Genomic DNA, 23,960 nt, shown 5'->3' on the forward strand with positions numbered 1-23,960 from the left:
CTCCATGGATTACCTGCCTCTGGAGTTGCCTCCGCTTTTCTTCATTCTGCTCGTCCCGTGCCTGGAGGTCCCGCTCAAACTGTACTTTAAGGGCCTGCATGTTGACCTCCAGCCTCAGCTTGGCGTCTTCTGTTGCTTGAAGCTCGTCCTCGAGCTCTTCCAGCTGGGTCTTCATCTCCTCCATCTGGGTCTCCAGGGCCCGCTTGGACTTCTCCAGCTCATGGACCTTTGACGTGAGGGGTGAAGTCGTGAAGATGGTCGGGCAGCCCCCGGTGACGGGCAGCTCATCATGGTCCAGGAGGTGGCTTTTGATACCCCTGGGATGCATGACCAGGAGTCCAGACCACAGCCTTCCTCTCGGAACCCTTGACTCAGACCTTACCCCAAAGGCTGTTCCCAACAGCCCAAGGCTGGCCCCCTCTTTGCATCAGCCCGAGGGACTCCCTTCAGTTCCTGATTATTGCTTACCAGGAATGAGGCGTGGGGCCCCCTCCTTTACCTGTGGACTGATAACTAGCAGAGAGGGTTGGGGGTGGGGGGACATGGACAAGCAAAGACGATGAAGAGCCACTTACATTCTTGCCCACGTCGTCCTTGGAGCTAACCAGATCCTCCATCTCGGCTTTGAGCATCTTGTTGGTCCTCTCGAGCTCTTCTTTGGCTTCCAAGGCTTCCTCGAGGGCCCGCGCCAGCGACAAGGCTTTGGTTTCCTTTTCCCTGGCTTCTGCCTCGGCTCTGTCCCTTTCATCCGCATATTTGGAAGAGATGTTTTTCTCCTCGGCCAACAACTGCAACACAGCAAAAGACCCAGAGGTGAGCTCTAGGCATGCCCGAGGGTCGGCTGCATTTAACTGCAAATATGGGGAAGAAGTCTTGTGTGCAGCTGAACTCATCCTGGTATGGCTGGGAGGAGGTCACATATCTATGCAAATAGTTTATAACAGTCCTGCTTGCCGACTTCTAGGTCGGCTTTGCAGAGCCAGCATTCGCCGTATCTTTGTGCTCAGAAATCACTAATGCTGCCCGTGTTGGTTAGAACATACTGTGACCAAGGTCAGGGTGACACTTAATCCTGCCAGAGGCCAGTTTTTCTTTTGTTTCATGGCCACTGTCACTCCCTTACAGAAGTACCCTATGAGCCACCCTATGAGTAGAGAAATGGTGAATATGTGGATGGATTTGCACACACCCTCTGCCTGGGGAAGCAGCTCCAAGAATACCCCATTCTGACGTTAATCTCATCTTTAGAAATAGAGGGGCTTCTCTGGTGGCTCAGTGGAAAAGAATCCTTCTGCCAATGCAGGAGACTTGGGTTGGATCCCTGGGACAGGGAGATGCCCTGGAGAAGGAACTGGCAACCCACTCCAGTATCCTTGCTTGGGAAATCCCATGGACAGAAAAGCCTGGTGGGCTACTGTGCAAGGGGTCGCAGAGAGTTGGACCTGACTGAGCAACTAAACAACAAAAAGAAAGAGCAGTGTTCACTGTAGCATCCAAAACCCAGACTGCCAGAGTCCAGCAAAGATGGGCAGGTAACAGGGACTCTCAACAGCAGTCAACACAAAAACTCTCCACTGTTTGTGACGGGAAAATAATAGAGCAGTCTCAGACCCTGGACCAGATAATGAACCAGCAGATAAGAAGCACTAAGAACAAGCTGTCAGCACAGAGAAGGGATGGCTGGTAGAAAAGAGAAGAATCCCAAAATTCCATCCCCAAATTGATTTTTGGAATAAATCCTGAGTCACATGTAAACCAAACCATATTTACTGATTCTGAGTAACACATATTAAAAGCTGGTATTTAGGAGTTTGGGTCATACAGGTGTATGCATTTATCAGAACTCAGTGAGTGTATACTTAAGATTTATGTATTTCAGTGTAATTTTACTTCAAGGGAAAAAAAATATTTTGAAAAATGAACCCTAGTTTATATGCAGTGTGGCAGTATCTAGAGGGTGATGTACAGTTGTCTGTAATTTGCTTTTAAATGCGTCTAAAAGATAAGATACAAATGAGAGATGTAATACACTCATAAAAAAGCATGTGATAAAGTCAGTGAAGTGTTAGTCATTCAGTCATGTCCAACCCTTTGCGACCCCATAGACTGTAGCCTGCCAGACTCCTCTGTCCATGGAATTCTCCAGGCAAGAATATTGGAGTGGGTTGCCATTCCCTTCTCCAGAGAATCTTCCTGACCCAGGCAGGGATCAAACCAGGGTCCCTGCATTCCAGGTAGACCCTTTACCATCTGAGCCACCAGGGAAGCCCCAAGTCAGGGTAAGGCCTTAATGACTGAATCAAGGTGGTGAGTGCCCAGGTGTTCACAGTACAAGGCTTTCTGCTTTGCTGTGTGCTCAAGATTCTTTGTGATGAGATATTAAGGAACAGTGGTATTTCAAGAGTAGATACTTTAATTGGAATCCTCAGTAGGTGCCCAACAAATACTCGCTGAGTGAGTAAAATCAGTAAACCTCATTCCTTATCAGGGCTAGAACCCAAGGCACGACTGGGTTTCTAGATGGCCCTTGTGGTGGTGGTGGAACCTGGGAAGTCATGGCCACTGAGGCTTCGCTGCTGTCCTCACTGACCCCTAGAGGAGCCTCACCCAAGCCGGCCAGCCTTCCATCGTGACCAGCAAAGCCAGGATGGGATGCTGCCATACACGCAGCAGCCACGCCAGATGTTCCCCAGACCCGGACCCCCGCCCCCCAGCCAGGGTCCGTGAGCAGAGGGGAGGGCCCTCCAGCCCCTACCTGATCAAACTTCTTCTGCTTCTTTTCCAGGTTGGACACCAGTTGTCGCTGGTTGTCCAAATCGACGACCAGGTCGTCCAGCTCCTGCTGAAGCCTGTTCTTGGTCTTTTCCAGTTTGTCATAAGCAGCTGCCTTCTCCTCGTACTGCTGGGTCAGGCTTTCGATTTCCTTCTGGAACTTCTTCTTACCCTCTTCCAGCAATTCCACGGTGCTGGCAAAGTCCTGCAGCTTCTTCTTCGAGTCGGAGAGCTGAAAAGGCAGTGTCCAGGGTGGGATGAGAGGAGGCGGGGATAAGGGAGTCCCAGCCCTGTGCCCCTGAGAAGCCACGACCATCATTGAATAAAATCAACAGCAGGGGGAGCTGGTGAGCCAAGCAAAATGGCACCATGGAAGAAACTCAACAGCAGGGGGAGCCAGTGAGTCAAGCAAAATGGTGCCACCGTTCTATCACAATCACATCCGAGCCACTGATCTACCCTCCAGGGCAAAGACACGCAGTGGGCACCTGGATGTTCAGGGTTGAGATGTGGCGCTCCAGGTTCTGCTTGGCCTCCATCTCCTCGTCCAGCTGTTCCTGCAGGCTGTTCCTCTCGTCTTCCAGCTGGCGCAGCTTGGTGGACACGTTGAGTTTCTGCCGGGTTTCTTCTTGAAGCAGCTCCTACAGAAAGGGCAGGCAGAAGTCCAGGAGCCCACCCCCAGGAAGGCCGTACCCCAGGTGCCTCCAGATGACGTGGCCCGATACCCACCTGGGTGTCCTGGAGCTGGGACCCAAGGGACGCCACGTCCTTGGCCAGTTTGATGGCCTTGCCCTCTGCCTCGTTGAGCATCCCTGTGACACTCTCCACTTCATTCTGTGGGCGCCCAGAGACTGGTTAGTTGGATCATCCAGGGCAGGACTGTCCTTAAGTAAGAGGGGCTCTCTGTACTCAGTGATCGGCCTTGGGGTGTCGACTGATTGAGAGGTTCCCATGAGCTAAGGGGCCTGGTCATGGTCACTCCATGGCCCCCTAGGGGAGGGAAGGACATCCCTACAAGTTGCAATCTCTGGTAGCCTCTGGTTCCGAGACCTTGTGAGAGCCCTGTTATACTGTGGTTAGACTGTACTAATTGGGCCCTGAGCCCTCCACATGGATCCTGGAGCCTTGCCAAGGTTGGCAAGCATGAAGAGCAGGTTTGCAGGTCCAGATACTGAGTGGTGGTCTGGACTCACCCAATCCCTAAAGTGGGGGAAGAGGCTGCAAAGGGCACCTCCACATCCAAAGGTCCTGTCCCTACCACCCCTCTTCCTCACCCCTGCTCTTTGCCCTTTCACTGACCCTTACAGCAAAACCATAGACGCGGGCACTACAGGTAGAAAGCTCTCTCTACCTTTCCTCTGCCTTTTACTCCAAGCCCTGGTATCTCTGAACAAGTCCTTTTGGAGACACCAGCCCTCCATCCGTCCTCCTCCCATTTACACTGAGGATATAAATGATCTTCACTCCTCCAGGATGTTGTTTGTGTTAGGACAGCAAAACCCCTGTGCTCAGCTGTGTGTGGAAAAACTCATACTTCATGCTGTCCTGTACTCTTGTCCCAGGCTCTAAGCGCATTAAATATTTATCAAAAGGTAGGCCATATTCCATGAATGGAAAGTCAGCCCAAATGTCTGTTCAAAGCTAATCAAGACCAAAGACCAACAGACCATGTCACTCTTCAGCTTAAAACCCATCAGTGGTTTCCCGTCACTCCTGTCTTCTGGCCCCAACCTGCTCCAGTCCCACTTTATGCCACATACCTTCCCTGTCCTGTAAACTCCACTTGGCCCCAGTCCCCACCATTCCCTATCGTCCATCAGATTTATCATTCTGGCTCTACTGGCCTTACATGATCTCTTCTGACTTCTCACTTAGTCCTGAGCCTTTGCACATGCTATTCCCTGTCTATAAGTAGACAGACTTCTTATCTGTCAGGCTATACATCCTTCTTAGGGAAGCCTTCCCTGACCCCTCCTCCCACAGGCTCAGGCCCTTGTATTATTTATATTCATTGCAGTATGTGTCTCTGCTTCCCAGCATCATTTCATATTCATCTGCATGATTATTAACGTCTTTCCCCGCACGGGGCTGGAGTTCTCCAGGGGCAGGGACAGTGTTTGTCTTCTTCCTTGCTGTTGTATCTCAGGATTAAACACAGCACCTGGCATACAGCAGGCACTCAATAAATACTCATTTTGAATGAGCAGGTAGGAGTTTTTAGAGGTTAAATTGAATAAGGCAACCATCTCATCTCCCTGAGGAATGTAACTCAAGGAAATGAACAGAGGCTTCGTTAGCTGGAAGAACCTCATCCTTCAGAGACGGTCCCAACGAAGCCGCCTCACCTGCAGCTTGTGGACCTTGTCGTTGAGCTCGGCCCGGACCTTCTCCCCGTCGCTGTACTTGGACTGCAGCTCCTGCAGCTGCACCTCCAGCTTCTTCTTCTTGTGTTCCACCTCCTGCTTGGCCTGGCTCAGGACTCGCAGCTCTCCGGCCAGCTCCGCGTTCTCTTTCTCCAGCGCCTGCTTGTTCTTGTCCAGGTTGGCCTTGGCCTAGCCAGAGAAGCAGAGGGGAAGGGAGGCATTAGGGCCATGGCTGGGAGAGTGTTTTAAGATGAGGACCTGTGCTAGCGGGGGATCTTCATCTTTGCTTCCCCCTCCCTCGGTAGGTCTGGGGACCTGTGCTCCCCACCTCAGGGGAGGGACTCGGGGCAGTGAGGAGCACACAATCCCCAGTAAGACTTTTTAGATTGTTTTCCTGAAGCTCAGAGGTTGCTAACTAGTATCCCCCAGGCTGCATCAACCCTGCCATCACATCCTATTTGATCCATGTTATACCTTTTAACATTTTAATAAAGAAATATTACACAGGGACGTCCCTGGTGGTCCAGTGGCTAGGACTCAGCGCTCCCAATGCAGGGGGCCTGGGTCTGATCCCTGGTTGGGGAACTAGATCTCACATGCCACAACTAAGACCTGGCACAGTCAGGTAAATAAAAAGAAATATCACATAAAAATCTGGGTTCCCAGCTTCTCATTTGAAAAATCGAATGTTCTATTTCATGATTGGGTGGTGGTTAAATAATTTGTCAAAATTCACTGAAATATATACACTTAAAGTTGGTGAATTTTGCTGCATACATCTCTATTTAAAGTCTGACTTCCAAAAAAAAAAGTAAAGATCTGGAAACAGAGGTCTTGCCTTCCTCTGCGAGAGCAATCATCTGGATCTGAGTAGCAGCTGGCCCTATAAACAGGGCAGTCACACTCCACTCAGCCCCAGGCCCCACCACTCCCTCTCATCCATTGATTTATCATTGGATGTACACTGCCATTTCTGTGAAAGTTTAGAGAAAGCTATTTTATCTAAACAGCTCTTGTAGGCATATGAGTTTCTCTAAGAAAAAAAGTGTTTGGGGGAAAAACCAGAAGAAAGTGTGTGGGTCCCGAGAGTGGAGAACGCAACAGTGGGCTCACCCTCAGCTCCTGGGCCCGTCTGTGCAGTGTCCAGGGACCCTCAGAAGCCAGTCCTCTGGTGACGAAGTCCATTTAATGCTGCCAGGACCCCAGACAGGGACAAAGTGCTTCTTAAGGCAACAGTGCAGGTTGATATCAAGGACCCTGGGGGACCTCATGGGACCTGGGCTCCCCTAAAACCTTTTTCCCAGAATGGTGGTGACTATACACGTGTAAGGGGAGTCGAGGTAGGAACAATACTATGAGTTTTCACCAACAATCTGAAACGTTGCTAGAGGTAAAACAGTCTCCCTTTTCAGTGCTCCTGAGATGGTGGGCAGGCGTTGTGAGCCCCCTCCTGCTCAGGTCAGGCATGGATGGCCAGAACAGCTGAGTCTCTGCAAAGAGGCCTCCAGCGCCTGCTCATCTCGGATGACCACCTGGCTCAGCGCTGGTCAGTTAGCTTTCCAAACTTACAGTAAAAGTGACACATGTACCTTACCACTGTCTGGAGGACTTATTACTCCATCGGTGGGAAAAGCCCATTTGGATTCAACTTCGATCACAATAAAACTTTCTGGGGGACTTCCTGGTGGCCCAGTGGTTAAGAGTCCACCTGCCAATGCAGGGGTCACTGGTTCCATCCCTGGTCCAGGAAGACTCCGTGTACGGCCCAGGGCAACCAAGCCCACGAGCCACAACCACTGAAGCTCGCACGCCCTAGAGCCTCTGCTCACAACAAGAGAAGCCATCACACTGCGAAGCCCGCGCACCGCAACTAGAGAGGAGCCCCCACGTGCCACAACTGGAGAAAGCCTGAGTGCGGCTGCAAACACCCAGCGCAGCCAAAAGTAAATCATTAATTAACTAAAAAATAATTTCTGGGAACTTCCCCGGTGATCCAGTGGTTAGGACTCCATGCTTCCAATGCAAGGAGCTCAGACTTGATCCCTGGTCAGGGAACTAAGATCCCTCATGTCACAGGGCATGGCCAAAAAAAAAAAACCTTCTGAACATAATAAAGAAAAGACAGTTGAAAGGAGAAATACATGTTATAGATAAAACTAGCAAGATCTTATTTGTCCAACACAAAAGAACTGACAAAATGCCCAAGGTTCATATTCAGACCCCACGTGACGAGTGACAAGGTGACACAAACAGGTAGCTTTTCTCCACTTGGAGCGTGAGGGTGTATATCAGGGACAGTGCGTTTCAGTGTGGGGCCTGGAGATGTGCATTTTAGCAAAGGTCACGGTGGGATTAAATGAGTTGGTGCCTGTAAAACTTTGGAACGGTGGCATATACTCAATGCCATACAGGGGTTGCAGCCGTTATTTAAATGTATGGGAAAATTCTGGGATTATGATCGAACTGGTGGTGAACCAGCTCATGGAAGAATATTTATCTTTTTTTTTTTTTTAATATTTATTGATTTGGCTGAGCTGGGTCTTAGTTGGGATTCCCTGGTAAATTTGGCTGAGTCAGGGTCTTAGTTACAGCACCTGGGATCTTTCTTGTAGTATGCGGGATCTTTTTAGTTGAGGCACGTGGGATCAAGTTCCTTGATCAGGGATCAAACCCAGGCCCCCAACATTGGGAGCACAGAGCCTTAGCCACTGGATCCCCAGGGGAGTCCTGAAGAACATTTATCTTGACTGGCGATAGAAGCTAATGCCAACACCAACAATTCTTAGGTAACACAACAGCCATTCAGTCTAGAAAGTTCTGGAGGAAAGCTGGAGCACGGATGGTGGTATAATTCAGACTTTTAGAGAAGACACCTAGCAGGATGTCATAAGCTAAAAATCTCTTCCCTGGGAATGAAACACAAGGACATTCTCCAAAGCAAGAGGAAGTTCCGGATACACAGAATTTTAGTGCTAGTTAACTGCCTCAGATTCTGTGCACCCCCAAATAGCCAAGCATCAGAGGAAGATTAGATCTAGCCATTCCCAAACTAACCATGGAGCACTGTCTTGCCACTCAAATGATGACAGTCTTGCTCCACTCTGCACAGAAATGAAGATGGCTAGACTGTCCTCAGTGTTCAGTTACTTTCCCAGAATTTTGCTAAATTCTTCTTATCCACAAGGGCCTACCTGGAGACCCTGCCCTGGAGAGGCTACGAGATGAGTCCAGAGCCAGGGCTTCCCAGGTGGCTCTGGTGGTAAAGAACCCGCCTGCCACTGCAGGAGATACAGGTCGAACCCTCAGTTGGGAAGATCCTTTGGAGGAGGGCACAGCAGCCCACTCCAGTATTTTTGCCTGGAGAATTCCATGGACAGAGGAGCCTGGCGGGCTACAGTCCACGGGGTTGCAAAGAGTCAGACATGACTGAAGCGACTTGAGCATGCATGCACGCCAGAGCAGACTGCTGGGACTCTGTCAATAGCTGTGTGGCCTTTAGGTACTCTGGACCTCAGTTCCTTCTTGTGTCAAAGGGGCTTCATTGTACCCATCCCAGTGGGTGGTAGGAAAGATTAGTCAACGTAATATTCAGTAAGCATAAATGCTGGGTGCCGTCACTCTCATTAGGATCGCCGCAGCTTGTTACTGGTCTTCGTGCAGGCACTCGCGTGTAGTTACCTGAAGCTGCTGACACATTGTTCTTCGCATTTTGTTGTCACCAGAAAACTACGGCGACTCACCCTCTTGAACTGCTCCAGTTGCTCAGTGAGCTCCTCCACCACCTGGGTGTGCTTCTGCCTCATCTCCTGCACCTGAGACTCGTGGGACCGTGTCTCCTCGTCCAGGGCTTTCTTCAGCATCGTCACCTCCTGCTCCCTCTTGGCCCTGGGCAGCAAGAACACAGAGGCTGGCAGCCGAGGAGACAGAGACGGGCCTCAGTGCAGAGGCGTGAGGGGTCTCCCGGGACCTGGAACTGAAGTCTTTGTCACTATCCCTCCCAAGCTGTGTGACCTCGGGTGAGTCACCTAACCTCTCTGGACCTGGAATTTCCTCAAAACAAGGAGGTAGCCATAAAAAAAGAGGAGCATGCTACCTCCCAGAATCTCCCAGGGCCGACAAACAAATACACAAAATAAAACACATGATATTGTTGGAAGAATGCAAAGTGAGTTGCAGACTGTTCTGTAAATATTAACATTAGCTTTACTTTCTGAGGATACGCTATGTGCCAAGCTCTGACCTAAGTTCTGGGTATATGTCATCTGATAGAATATTCAGAGTGACCTTTAGAGGCAAGTGTATCATTATTTCTGTTTTACAGATGAGGGAACAAAAGCTAAGAAAGAGTGAGCAGCTTGCCCAAGGTATTAAAACCATCGTGTGACTGACCAAGAATTTGAACCCAAACAGTCTGAGTTCACTGCTATGAGCCACTGCTCTGGGCCAGTGCAAAGGGGGTAGAAAGTTGTGCTGGCTTCTAGGCCCAGCTAAGTGATGTAGCACAAAACCCAAAATGTGGGAAGTAAATCTCCATGTTAGCACAGCACTTGACACAGGGTGCACTCAACACACACTTGTGTGTTTGCTGAATAAATAAATGACCTAGTTTCACTGAAGTCGGCATTCATTATCTGGCAGGTGACCCGTTTTTGTTTCTGCTTTTTGGTTGGGTATTGTCAGTTAGCCAGCAGTGACACATCAAGTGAAGACCAATCTGATAAATGTTATTTTGAAAATTTAATGCAAAACTTATACACACTCCGGAAAAGACAGGAATGAAATTCCCCAAAATGTTAACCGTGGTGGGACTGGGGTCAATGCTTTTGGTATCTAACTTTCCTACAGTTTTCAAGTCATTCTCTAATTGAGTATATCCTCCTACTGTGATGTAAGACAAGATTAAAAAATAAGCATGATTAGACATGGAGAACAGACTTATGGACACGGGAAGGGGTGAGGAAAGGAGAGGGTAGGACGAATGCAGAGAGTAACATGGAAACATACACACTGCCATATGTCTCATAGACAGCCAGCGGGAATTTGCTGTATGACTCAAGGAACTCAAACTGGGGCTCTGTAACAACCTATAGGGGTAGGATGGGGTGGGAGGTGGGAGGCAGGTTCACGAGGGAGGGGACACATGCATACCTATGGCCGATTCATGCTGATGTATGGCAGAAGCCAACACAATATTGTAAAGCAATCATCTTTCAATTAAAAACAAATAAATTTAAAAAATAAGCATGCTTAATTTACCAGTTGATTTTCATGGTTCCGACATATTAAAATGTTTTATTATATTTAGATTTGATGTTAGTATTTATAACATCTATAATAAATTATTAGTATTTTCAAATAATTAAAAAATCCAGTTTTTCCAATTACCCTCTTTGGGTAACAGGAAACTCCCAAATGCCAAGTAGCTAATCATCTCCAGGGTAGGAAGATATGCGAGTCCATGTGGCTTAATTAGACAGAAATATTTATTACTCAGTTTTCTGAGATGTCCTTTTTGTTAAGAACAGAACTGAATCAGTTTGCTGTATACCTGAAACTAACATGACATTGTAAATCAACTATATTTCAACAAAATTAAAAAAAAAAAATTAAGCATGCTTACATCAGTTAAAGCAAAATGCAATCAGCACGATAAATGCAGGGCCTGAGGAGCCCCGTGACTCAGGATCTGTGTGGGTTTGCCCCTTTCCACCAGCTGTCCCGACCCATCCGAGCGGCCGGCCAGCCGGGTGGGGGCTCCTCACCTGAGCTCCTGCTGGGTGGCCGTGCTGTCCAGCGTGTCTTCCAGCTCCGTCTTCAGCGCCTCCAGCTCCTCCCCCAGGTCCCGCTTCTGCTTCTCCGCCTTGTTCCTCGCGGCCCGTTCTGAGTCCAGGTCCTCCTGGAGGTCTGAGATGTGACCTTCCAGCTCCCGGATTTTCTTCAGGGCATTGTTCTTCTGAGCCATTTCATCGTCCAGCCTGCCAGGGACAGATCACCGGAACTAAGACCCTGGGGTCCCTAGGCCCCCTGCTGTTCATCCCACGAGGTCGCCGAAAATGGTTTTCTGGAAGCAGTCATTTGGGTTCCACAGATATCAGAACATGTTCTATTCAGGTCCCGAGACACACAAGGCCCCTTCTTGCCATGTTGGACTGCTTGGAGGTTCATGCAGGCTGTAGTTTCCGAGGGCTGATGTAAGAAAACAGGTCGTGCTGCACGTGTGTGTGTGTGTGTGTGTGTGTGTGTGTGTGAAAGTGAGGCAGAAACAGACAGAGACACAGAGACAGAGAGTGCTTTGCACTGTCTCAGCATGGTGCCTTGTCCCCAGCAGGAGCCCAACAGATGCTTTCTGAGTGTCAGGCAAGTGTTCCTCCCCAGTAACTACTGGTTGATTCTTCCTTCCATTTGCAAAGTGCTTGGCCAGGCACTGCTTGTTGGGGGTGGGGATGTTAACACCAGGGGAGACGGTGACTGTGGGTCAGGGTGGGAGGTGGGGAGCCTTGATCTGGTCAGGGTGGGAGAGGGGGAGCCTTGATCTGAAAGAATGGAAGGGAGCTCCCTCCTGACCACGGTGGGGCTGCTTCCAGTTTCGTCCACGATGGATGGAAGGGGACCAGTGGAGGGAAGACACGAGGTGGCCCATCACCCTAGCACTGTCGCCTGGCACAAACCAGCTGAGAGAGAGCTGGCCAGGGGACCAACCAGAAAGCGACTCCCAGCCCGTCTCTCCAAAGCCAGGCGACTGGCCCAGGTTCCTTCACCTCCCCTGGCCCAGCTTCCTCCTCAGTGACTGGAGGTGCAGCAGCACATCCGGCCAGGTGTTGGTAAAGACACCGCTCGAGCAGAGCTCAGCACACGGAGAGCAGGTAAATAACTGTGATTTGCTGCTCTAATGCCCCCGGGGAGGCTGTTAGAGCACCCCCAGCTCCGAGCTGGGAGAAAGGAGTGCAGAAAAGTGGGCGGGGGACACCCCACATGGAACAGGCCAAGTCTGCCGTACCCTGGGCGGGAAGAGAAGGGGCAAAAGCTCGGGAGGAGACATGTTCATATAAAGAGGGGCCTCAGAGGGAGACAGCCGGGGACAGGAGGGTCCTCCCAGCCTCAGACACGTGGTGTTTGTGGTGCCCATGGAACAGCTTCTTTGTGCAACCAGAAATCCAGGGCTGGGGTGCAGATGACGAAGGATGGGCACCCAAGAGGCGGGCACAGTGGCAGTAGAGAGGATGAGCTTGGTAGGGAGAGAAGAAGGCCAAAGGTGAGGTTCCCGCAAGGCACCTGGGCGGCCAGGGCGGGGCCACTTCACGTGAGATGGAGGCCTGCCTGGAGGAGGAGGAGGACCAGGCACCCCCCCTGCAGACTGGCAGGAGCCCTCAGGGCACACGCACACACTGGACCTGCCCCCGGCGGCCTCGTACCTGCCCAGGGCCGCCTGCAGCTCCTCCTCCTTCTTGGCCAGCTGCATCTTGAGCTCGGCGATCTGCGCCTGCAGTTCTGCGATCTGCTCGTGCAAGTCGCTGGCCTCCCCATCCAGCTTCCTCTTGAGCTTCTCCAGCTCCTGCCGGCTTTTCTCCTCCTTCTTCAGCCGCACTGCGCAAAAGCCAGGGCCCTTCAGGGGTGGACACTACCCGAGAAACCCCTGGAGGACGAGCCTTCCTGCTCGGGCACTTCACACACACACACAGAGGAACCATCCCACCCGCACCACGCTCTTGTGGAAGGAAAGTCAGCCCTGGTGCCAAGCGCCTTCTAGAATGAATGTGTGTGTTCCCTAAGGGTGAGCAGGCAGCCAGGTAGAACTGTCCCTTTCCTGCTGTAATCCACCATTCTCAAATGTCCTGTCTTATTTTCCTACTTTTAAAATAACCCCCTTCACTGTTAACCTGAAACTATCACAACATTGTTAAGTGGCTACACCCCAATACAAAATGGTTTTGGTGTTAACAAAAAATAAAATAAAATATCCCCCTCAGAACCTCGCCAAGAAGCCATTTTACCTTCCAGTTCTGAAATCATAGATTCGTGCTTGTTTTTCAGTTTGGTAAGATTCTTGGCTTTTTCTTCCTCTTCTGCAAGATTTGTTGTTAAGTCACTAATCCTCTCTTCAAGGAGTTTTCGCTCCTTTTGAGGGAAAAGAAAAAGAAATATAATTAGTTTTTTTCCTTTTCTTTGGGGCCTATGTTTCACTGTTAGTAACTTCCAGATAAACAGTTGAAAGGATAATCTACACTATAACCAAATGCAACCTAGAGTTTTAAAGGGGGAAAAATAAGTTCCTCAACAATAATGCTTTCCAAAGACTAGCCACTCCCCACCTCAGGCCCCTCCACCCCTCAACTTCATGTCCCAGCCAAGGGGCCCTCTTTCCTTTCTTACCACAGGCCTCAGGGCTCTTGCAAACAGGCGGGACCATCTGTCTGGGATGTGCCTCCACCCCCTCTAACTGCTCCTCATTCTTCAGGTTTCCACTGAAATGTCACCTCCTCCAGGAAGCCTTCCCTGAATGCCCCACCTCCATCCCCTAGTGCTCTGCTCTTAGAAGAAGGTAGCAATCATGATGGCAATTAGTGGTTGCTTGTACAATCATCTACTTGTTGTCTCTCTAGAACATAAGCCCTTCGAGGATTGGGTCCTCCTGCACCGTGCAGGGTGGCAGGGTGCCCCTGACACCAAGCCTGTCTCACAGTCGGTGCCCAGCTGGCATCCAGGACTAAAGGTAGTCCACTCACAGTGGGGCTGCTTAGTGGATACTGACTAGGGTGACCGACTCATCTTGGGACTTATCTGGTTTGGGGGCTGAAAGTCTCACATCCCAGAAGCCCCTCAATCCCAGGACAGCTGGTCCTCTGTTAGGAACTGGAAGTGGGTGGTGAGAATGTGAGGGGGGGCCCCCTGGTCTCAGGCACATTGCCCGCCCTCCCTTGCACAACTTGGGGGTTGCATTGGTTGTGGTGTTCCTGACGCTTGCTCCATGGTGGCCCTGGCACTGTTGGGACCACCAGGGACCCCATCCATGGCATGCTCGCATCCTGACAGTGGCCACAAGGCTGCCACATCAGTGCCAGAGATAACTGCTTGTTTGGCCTTTAATTCCTTGTACCTGGCTAAAAAAGGGAAGGTATCTGAAGGTATCCATAGTCCTGATGAGCCTGTCATTTTAATCCAGACACTCAACCCCCCTCACTTTTTTAAATTTTTGGCCACATTCCAGGGCATGTGGGATCTTAGTTCCCTGACTAGGGACTGAACCCACTCCCCCATGCAGTGGAGTCTAACCACTGGACCACCAGGAACGTCCAAACCCACTCACTTTTGACAGTTTATTGTTCTGATCATCCATGACCAGAATATCATCCTCCAGTTTCTTGATCTTGGCCTCAGCTGTGACCTTCTCAAGTTGTAGCTTCTGCCTGGCAGCTTCCTCTTCCTCCAGCTGTTCCTCCAGGTCCTTTGTGGGGGAGGGAAAAGAATTACAGCCTTGTTTAACCCAAAATCTACTCTCCCGGAGCTCTGGGGACTCATGGATACAGAGGCTGGGCCTCATGGCTCCCTGCAGTGCTCTGCAGTCTCTTTCCATCAGAAAGAAAAGGTTTGGGTAAACCACTTTGCTTTGTGGAGCCTCAGTCTCCTCATCTGTAAAGTGGGGAGAATAGATACCATGGTGGTTTTAAAAATATGTCCACAAATTCTTTGATACTCTTCCCTTCAAGAGGTGGAGCGTAATCCTTCTCCCTTTGAGTGTCAGCTGGGCTTAATGACTTGCTTCTAACAAAATCAAGAGGAAGTGATGGCATGTGTAAGTCATAGACTAGGCTATAAGAGGCATTGCAGCTTCCTCCCCTGTTTTCCCTCCATTCGCTCTGTCCAGGGAAAGCAAGCTGCCATACTGTGAGGACACCCGAGCAGCCCTGTGGAGAAGCCCACGGAACAAGGAACTGAGGTCTCCTGCCTACAGCCATGTGAGTGACGGCTCACTCACCCCTGGAAGGGGATCCTCAAGGCCCAGTCAAGCCTTCAGAAGACTGCAGCCCAGGCTGACATCACAACTGCAATCTCATGAGAAGCTCTAAGCCAGAATCATCCAGCTAAGCCACTCTCAGAGTCATGACTGTGGGAGATAAATGTTTAGTATTTCATTTACCAAAAAATATATATTTTTACATTTATTTATTTTCGGGTGTGCTGGGTCCAGCTTTCTCTGGTTGTGGTGTGCGGGCTTCTCATCACAGTGGGTTCTCTTGCTGCAGAGCACAGGCTCTAGGCATGTGGACTTCAGCAGCTTTGGCATGTGGGCTTGGCAATTACAGCTCGCGGGCTCTGGAGTGCGGCTCAGTAGTTGTGGCACACAGGCCCCACAACACGTGGGATCTTCCTGGGCCAGGGAGTGAACCCGTGTCCCCCTGCAGTGGCAGGCAGATTCTTAACTACTGGTCCAGCAGAGAAGTCCTAAATGCTTCTTATTTCTAAGCTGCTGAGTCTTGGTGCTTTTTGTTTTGCAGCAGTAGCTTACTGATACAATTACCCCTCACACAGGGTGGCTATTAGGAGAAACGTGTTTGCGCATGGAAGGCAGGGCAGCAGGACATAGCAGGCTCCTGAGGAGACCTGTGTAGGCAGAGGGCTGCTCCTCTCCAAGCCTGAGTCTCTATCTCAGTCCAGTGGGGACACACATCACCAGATGCACCTCACAGGTCTGCAGCGAGAGTCAAGGGTTTCGGCACCACCGAGGGCAGCCCCCGCAGCGCCTTACCAGCATCTGCTGGGCCATCTTCTTCCGTTCTGCCTGCAGCTGCTGGCTCCGGTCTTCCTCCTCCTCCAGGCGGGCCTCCATCTCGTGCAGGATCTCCTCCAGCTCCTGCTTCTTGGCTGCCAGCCGGACCCGCATCTCCTCGGCCTCGGCGTACAGCTCCGTCTCTGCCTGCAGCTGCTCCTGCAGCAGGTTCTTCTCCTCTGTCAGCTGCAGGCAGGGGGCGGGGAGACAGGTGGTGAGCCCCATGGGGGCAGGCGGCCTGCCCTCTGCAGCGTCAGCCAGGCTCCCGGGCCGGTACCTGCGAGTGTTTCTGCTCCAGCTCCTTGAGTTCGCTCTCGGCCTTCTGCTGCCGCTCCTTGGTTTTCTGCAGCTCATCCTCCTTGGCTTGCATCTCCTCCTCCTGCCGAGTCACCTGCAGCAGGGGCTTCACCTGCACACAGAGGGTCAGCCCATCAGTTGTCTCCATGGCACAAGGGATACACTCTCATAGTAAGTAAATCAATGGTTCTCGGCCAGGGACAATTTTATTCCACCTGCAGCCCCTCAGGATATTTGGCAGTTTCTGGGGACGGTGTTAGCTGTCACAACTAGGTGGGCGGGGGGATGCTACTGGCATCTGGTGCGTAGAGGCCAGGAATGCTGCTCAACATTCTAGAATTCTCAGGACGGCCTCCGTGACACAGAATTACCCATCCCAAAATATCAACATATGCCAATATCAACCAATATGCCGAGACTGAAAAATCGTAGAGCAACAGGAAGAGGTGCAAAGTGACAGGAGAAGTCTCGCCTCCCCCCATTTAGTCCCATCCTGAGTGAGAACTGCTGCTGACAAACTGCTGTGTTTCCTTCCGAAGAGAAAAGGAGAGGAAAGTCCCCCACATCCTGCCTCCCGTTACTGGCCCTATCAGCATCTCCTTCTAGCCCTTTGTCCTGCACACTAAAAAAATACACTGAGACCACACTGCCCAGCGTTACATGTACTTAAAAAAATTTTTTTTAATTAAGAAAGTTTTTTTGCCATGCCATGAGGCTTGAGGGACCTTAGTTTGCGGACCAGAGATCGAACCCAGGCCCTCTGCAGGGAAAGCCTGGAGTCCTAACCACTGGATCATCAGGGAATTCCCTACGTGCCGCTTTTATTACTAAAAACGACAGGATAATTGTCACCCCTGCGGTCACGTCAGTGTTACAACTTGATTTTTAAATATCATCATTTTTAGCGATTGAAAAGTATCCCATTGATGGATGAGCTGTTATGAGTCAGTCTGCCAGGGCTGGGCATTGAAATTTTGCTCTTGTAAATGAATGCCCTTCATTTTTCATTTTCTTTATTGCGGGTGGTTTTTTTAGGAGCTTCCAGAAGTTGGGTTGATGGGAATGAACATTTCCAAAAAGCAGCTTCCCCTCACTGCTCTTCAGCAGGCTGACTCCTAACTCCTTGTGTTCAAGCCCCACCCGGCACTAGAGGAAGCCGTGTTTGACACACTGCAGTTTCCTTCCTGCACTGACCCCAGTCTGCCATGGGCATCATTTCCTGCGATTACCTATCACCTACTCCTCCACTCACCTAGAATATTCATGAAGCCAGGGTATCCCCAGCCCTTCACACGCGCCTGGTGCACAGTGGCCATTCAACACATAGTCACTCAGTGGAAAAGCTTTGTGCCCATCAACAGACTCAAGGGCACCTAAGAGGAAGCTGTGTCCGTCCCCACAGAGCAAGCCTTTGCCCAACAGACTCGTAACAGCCAGTGATGCTGCAAGACCAAGCTGTACCCAGAGAAACAAACAGTAGATACGCACAACACGCTGGATGGAGGGCTCTCCAGAGAATGATGCTTTGTGACAAAGTGAAAGTCGCTGAGTGGTGTCCGACTCTGAGACCCCATGGATTATACAGTCCATGGAATTCCCCAGGCCAGAATACTGGAGTGGGTAGCCATTTCCTTCTCCAGGGGATCTTCCCAACCCAGGGATTGAACCCAGCTCTCCTGCATTGCAGGCGGATTCTTTACCAACTGAGCCACAAGGGAAGCCTAACAACTGGAGTGGGTAGCCTATCCCTTCTCCAGCAGGTCTTCCCCACTCAGGAATTGAACCAGGGTCTCCCGCATTGCAGGCAGATTCTTTGCCAACTGAGCTATCAGGGAAGCCCCAGTGACATAACTACGGGACCCCGTTAACATAATATTCTTGAGATGACAAAAGTACAGAAATAGGGAACACATTTGTGCTTGCCGGGACTGTGGAGGGAAGCGGGCAGAGCTATAAATGGGCAATAGGAGGGATCCTTGTGGTGATGGACGGAGAAGGCAATGGCACCCCACTCCAGTACTCTTGCCTGGAAAATCCATGGACAGAGGAGCCTGGTAGGCTGCAGTCCATGGGGTCGCTAAGAGTCGGACACGACTAAGCGACTTCACTTTCACTTTTCTCTTTCATTCATTGGAGAAGGAAATGGTAACCCACTCCAGTGTTCTTGCCTGGAGAATCCCAGGGATGGCGGAGCCTGGTGGGCTGCCATCTATGGGGTCGCACAGAGTCAGACATGACTGAAGCGACTTAGCATTAGCATAGCATTGTGGTGATGGAAGTGCTCTGGGTCTGGGTTAAGGTCACGGCTGTAACCCACATGCCAAAGAGGGGGCTCTTCTCAAGCCCAGAGAATCGCCAATGGGGAAGGTTTGGTTTTGAGCTCTCAGTTGCAAGCCTGCTATCCACCACCTCCAGTCCCATGTGGGCAGCATCCCAGGGAAGACCCAGGACTTGGGAGAGGTGGGTGGAAGGGGGCTTGGGATGAGGATGCACTCACTTTGGTGAAGAGCCGCCACCACTGCCAGTTCCGCAGCTTGAGGTAGGCGGCGCAGTTCCTCTGAATCACCTTCATGGCCGTCAGCTGCTGCTGCCTCTTGGCAAAGGCCCTGGGGAGAGGGAAGTGGAGGCGTGAGAAGACCTGCTCGGCCCAACACACACCTCACTACACTGTCACAGCATCCAGCCCCGCAGCATCCTGAGAGCAGGACACGTCTGTGTGGCTTGTGATTTTGAGACTTGCACAAGGACATTCCCCCATTCTCTCTAGCCCAGATTCTCCAGCAAGCTCTGAGCATCAGTACAAGTATATATCATCTGGAGGCCACAGCCTTTCTCAGTGGGCAAGGAAGACCCGAGGCTCACAAAATTTCCTGAATCTGTGGTCCCGGTAACACCTAGGAAATCAACCCATGCTACACCATGCCTGAGGAGCATCCAACACCCTCATCTGTACCACATCTTCCCCAAAGCTGAGAGTCTGAAAAACCTATCGTTTCCTCAGGTGTGTTTTAAACTCCCAGGCCTGACACAGAACCAGCACCCCTCCTATTTAAGGGCTATTAATGAACACCATCCTCTTGTCTCTGAGTGGCTGCCATTGCGGCTGCCATCTTGGACGTGGGTGAACTTTAAGAATAAAATCTCCCCAGTCAGTCTGCAAGTGGGAGTGGTGACAACAGAGAATTTAGTTATGACACTTAACAGGTTAGGTCTGTCCCAGGACCAAGCACTCCCCAGATCTGGCCTTGACCATCCTGAGTCTACCTGGCAATGAATCAGCTTGACACGATCAGATGAGTATGTGGTCTGTACCTCCTGATGACACATGCCCTGGACTAGGGCAACTCCATCAGCCCCTGCAGTCCTGTTTGGGGTGTGAGTTTCATGGAGGAACCCTAGCCCTCACCCAGGCCCCGGTTTCCCAAAACAGAGGGAGCACCAGGGCAAGACCATGCCTTATGAATCCCATTTGGACATGGAGGTATAGATACCAATACACCTTCCTCGGGTACTTTATCATATTCTCACACTTCTTAAATGATAACCAGCTTTGTTCTCAACTGTTTATATGCAGTATTTCATTGACTCCCTCTCATTAAAACAAGTTTACGAGGCAGGAGTGATTATACTCATTTTCCTGAGGCTCAGAGAGGTAAAGTAACTTTCCCAAGGTTCTTCACCAAATAAGCAGGGAAGCCAGAATAGAACCCATGTCTAAATCTCCACAGCCCGTGGTCTTAAGCCCTTCCTGCCCTGTCCTTGTAACTAGCACATATTTTTAAAGTGGTAGCATTTCCTTCCCCTCAAGAAAAGGCAGCCATTCAATCAGTGACATCTTCGAGCAGATGGCCTCTGCTCTAGAATCAGGGATCAGGACATGAGGCCAGAAAACCCCCTGAAATTCTGTGCTTCTGGTCTGTGTTTGCAGGGAGGCGACAGCATGCAGGTCTTTACTTTCTGGCCAGGTAGCCGCGACACATCGCCTGGAAGGCCATGATGACGTCGGTGATCTTTAGGTCTCGCTCCTCTTCCAGGTGGGCCAGGACCCCGGTTCGGAAGAAGATTTTGCTCTGCCCGATCCTGTACAAGTTGGGGTCGAGTTCCAGGGCTTTGATCTGCGGAAGGAAGGAGGGGAGAGTTCCTGTTCTCGGCTCTGCCACTTGGCAGGGGGTTAAGTGTGTTTAAGGAGGGTCCCAGAGGTCTGCAGGTGGATTTCTGGGGAGGGGCTGGGGACCAGGCTCACCATCAGGATGCAGGCCTGCTTCCCGTCCATGAAGCCTTTGGGAATGGCGTTGGCGGCCAGGATCTCGTACCTTGAGACACAGGACAGGAGTCACGACCAAGTGCATCTGCGTTGTCATCAGTCTGTCCCTCCTCTGAGCCTGCTCCCCGCACCCGCTCCCCCACCCCACCCTCACCAGCCTGGCAGGCTCACCGTTGGCGGAACTCCTGGAAGACGATCCTGTTGGGGAAGCCCTGGCGGCAGATTCGGATGCCTTCCAAGACCCCGTTGCACCGCAGCTGCTCTAGCACCAGGAAGGCGTCCAGCTTGCCCGACTGCAAAGATGCAAAGGGCGGTGGGCTGCCGGGGCCTCAGGGAGCAGCAAGCCCCGAATCTCAGGCCCAGTGCCCCACCTCGCCAGGCCATGGGGAGGATCACTGGGGGCACCAGGTGAGAGCTCAGCTGAGGGTCTGGTGCCGTGTCTCATTCTTGTTGGCACTAGCATCACCTGGGGCTTCCTCCCTGTCACCTCCCCCTCCCTCGCTTCCTGCCCATCGCCAGTTCTGTGGCTCCGACCTCCCAAACATCTCCCCATCCACCCACTTCTCTCACCACTGCCATCCACTCGCCACCCTCTTCTCCTGCCCCAATGAGCACAGTAGCCTTATACTGTCTTCCCACCCTGTCCTGTCTCTCCCATTGCCTCAATTGGTTTCTAAAATGCAAATCTGATCGTGACACGCCCCCTGATAACATGTTACAGAAGGAGTGCCAAGCCCTGTTAACCCCAGGAACGCCACAATCTAAGCCCTGCCCAGCATTCCAGCCTCATCTCCCCCATCCCTGCCTCACACCATCACACGTCAATACGGAACGACCCACCTGGAGTTTCTTCACCCAGACCCTTCATTTCTCACCTCCACGTCTTTGCTTATTCTGTTCCCTCTGCCTAGGATGCCCTCCCGACCCTGCCCTCCGAGTCACCGAGTTCACATCCTTTAAGAAGCTTTCTCTGAGCCCTGAGTTTTGAGTGGGACCCCTGGCTCTTTGGTATTCTCGTAATTTACCACATGACCTCCTCAGCTGGTGTGTCCCCATCTCCCACAACTCAGCACTACGGACGTCTTGGGCTGGATAATTCTCTGTGGTTGCAGGGGGAGCGGCTCTGTGTGCTACGGGATGTTTAGCAGCATCCCTGGCTTCTGTGCACTGGATGCCAATTATAGCCCCCCTTTCAGTTAAAAATGTCTTCTGCTGCTGCTGCTGCTGCTAAGTCGCTTCAGTTGTGTCCGACTCTGTGCAACCCCATAGATGGCAGCCCACCAGGCTCCCCCGTCTCTGGGATTCTCCAGGCAAGAACACTGGAGTGGGTTGCCATTTCCTTCTCCAATGCATGAAAGGGAAAAGTGAAAGTGAAGTCGCTCAGTTGTGTTCGACTCTTAGCGACCCCATGGATTGCAGCCCACCAGCCTTCTCCGTCCATGGGATTTTCCAGGCAAGAGTAGGATTTTCCAGTGGAGTGGGTTGCCACTGCCTTCAGACATGGCCAAATCTCCCCAGTGGGGGAAGGGAGGGCACACAATTGCCCCCCAGCTAAGCACCCCTGGCCTAGATTATGACACCTGCCAGCAAGGACTACAGTCTATCCAGCTCCGAATCCCCAGCACCTGGCACAGGGGGAGCTCAGCAAATATTAGCTGAATAATGTTGACTGTAAATATTACAGTAAATATTAGTGAACGAGTGATCTGATACCATGTGCAGCCACTCCGGGGCTCAAAGTCCCCGGGAGCATTCTCCCTTCCTCTCTTGCCTTCTTCTCCCTCTTGGATGAGAAAGGAGTGCCTCCCACTTGTGTCAGATGGAGCCCTCAGGGTGGGGGGTCTGGCTTTCCTCCTGCCCCTGTAGCCCAGCCTGCATCCCCTTTCCCTGCAGACCCTGAGGACGTCCCGAGGAGGCGGGCGGCGGCCTCACCCTCTTCTCATGGTTGGGGATGATGCAGCGCACGAAGTTGGGCGTGGTGTTCCGCAGTGTGGTCATCAGCTTCCCCAGCTGCTCCTTGTACAGCTGCCCCACTGTGCGGAACATGCCCTTCTTGGTCTTGGAGGCGCTGGGCAGCGAGCTCTCCGTCATCTTGGCCATCTGGTCCAGCCCCACGATGCGGTCCACTGCGGGCACATGAAGGGTGGCGTCAGCCCACCAGGGGCTCTGCACCCCCACAGCAGGCCAGGGGGCCACCCGGAGCATGGAGACCCCAAGTCTCCTGCTCATTCTGATGGGGTTCTTTCCTCCACCCCCACCACCTTCCCTCTAGTGATAGGTAAAGGGAGGTGTCGGGGGTTGCTTTCCAAGTATTACGTATTGCTGAGACCCTGAGAACTCCCGAATGACAAAAATAACACATTCTCTCTGACACTGTTACAGAGACTTGGGGGTAAATCCTGCTCTTGCCACCGCCTTGGCCTGGTGCCATTTTGTGCCTCAGTTTCTCCTTCTGTGAAAGTGAAAGTCACTCAGTTGTGTCTGACTCTTTGAGACTCCATGGATGCAAAGAGTTCATGGAATTCTCCAGGCCAGAATACTGGAGTGGGTAGCCGTTTCCTTCTGCAGGGGATCTTCCCAACCCAGGGATTGAACCCAGGTCTCCCGCATTGCGGGCAGATTCTTTACCAGCTGAGACACCAGGGAAGTGGAGGTAATAACAGCATCTACCTCCTAGGGCAGGAATAATTGAATAAGGTCTGCAAAGGGCTTACCTCCCTGCATGCCTTCAATCCTTCATCCACCAACAAATATTTATTGAGAGCCTTCTGTGTGCCAGGCCCTGGGCATACAGACATGAACAAAATCCAGATGCTGTGTACCCCCTCGACCCCAGCTCATATTCTATGGTTATTCCAACAGAAGGAGGCAGATAATGATCAAGCGTGCAAGTATACAATATTTTGAGTGGTAAGGTGAGCTTAGAAAGATAAAACAGGGATCCCTTGGGGGAGGAGATGGCAACCCACTCCAGTGTTCTTGCCTGGAGCATCCCGTGGACAGAGGAGCCTGGTGGGCTACAGTCCATGGGGTCACAAAGAGTTGGATACAACTGAGCGACTAACACACACACACACACAGTTGACTGTATCCAGCTGGTTGGTGGTGGTGTGGAGGTCAACCCCACTGACATTAGACCCAGCACTTCTGCTCCATGTGCTCGGGTAGGCTCCATGTAATAATGTCTGCAAGGAGATCCAATCAGTCCATTCTAAAGGAGATCAGCCCTGGGATTTCTTTGGAAGGAATGATGCTAAAGCTGAAACTCCAGTACTTTGGCCACCTCATGCGAAGAGTTGACTCATTGGAAAAGACTCTGATGCTGGGAGGGATTGGGGGCAGGAGGAGAAGGGGACGACAGAGGATGAGATGCCTGGATGGCATCACTGACTCGATGGACTGAGTCTGAGTGAACTCCGGGAGTTGGTGATGGACAGGGAGGCCTGGCGTGCTGCGATTCATGGGGTCGCAAAGACTCAGACACGACTGAGCGACTGAA

At 51.5% G+C, this 23,960-nt stretch overlaps 1 protein-coding gene across 2 annotated transcripts in view; it reads right to left on the reverse strand.

Moving 5' to 3' along the window:
* MYH11 (myosin, heavy chain 11, smooth muscle) overlaps positions 1–23,960 on the reverse strand; it is a 130,093-nt gene that overhangs the window by 13,863 nt on the left and 92,270 nt on the right. For both annotated transcript variants that reach the window (XM_010839893.1, XM_010839894.1), the window contains exons 16-33: positions 22,394–22,587; positions 20,633–20,754; positions 20,441–20,510; positions 20,152–20,312; positions 18,695–18,803; positions 16,178–16,309; positions 15,880–16,086; positions 14,440–14,577; positions 13,127–13,250; positions 12,548–12,719; positions 10,898–11,110; positions 8,876–9,020; positions 5,118–5,324; positions 3,502–3,606; positions 3,261–3,413; positions 2,756–3,004; positions 576–788; positions 14–226 (exon numbers count right to left, since the gene is read on the reverse strand). In XM_010839893.1, coding sequence (XP_010838195.1) covers positions 14–226; positions 576–788; positions 2,756–3,004; positions 3,261–3,413; positions 3,502–3,606; positions 5,118–5,324; positions 8,876–9,020; positions 10,898–11,110; positions 12,548–12,719; positions 13,127–13,250; positions 14,440–14,577; positions 15,880–16,086; positions 16,178–16,309; positions 18,695–18,803; positions 20,152–20,312; positions 20,441–20,510; positions 20,633–20,754; positions 22,394–22,587 — 2,927 coding nt within the window. The remainder of the gene's footprint in view (positions 1–13; positions 227–575; positions 789–2,755; positions 3,005–3,260; positions 3,414–3,501; positions 3,607–5,117; positions 5,325–8,875; positions 9,021–10,897; positions 11,111–12,547; positions 12,720–13,126; positions 13,251–14,439; positions 14,578–15,879; positions 16,087–16,177; positions 16,310–18,694; positions 18,804–20,151; positions 20,313–20,440; positions 20,511–20,632; positions 20,755–22,393; positions 22,588–23,960) is intronic.

Source organism: Bison bison, unplaced genomic scaffold (genome assembly GCF_000754665.1).
Source record: "Bison bison bison isolate TAMUID 2011002044 unplaced genomic scaffold, Bison_UMD1.0 scf7180017864135, whole genome shotgun sequence".
Taxonomy (NCBI): domain Eukaryota; kingdom Metazoa; phylum Chordata; class Mammalia; order Artiodactyla; family Bovidae; genus Bison; species Bison bison.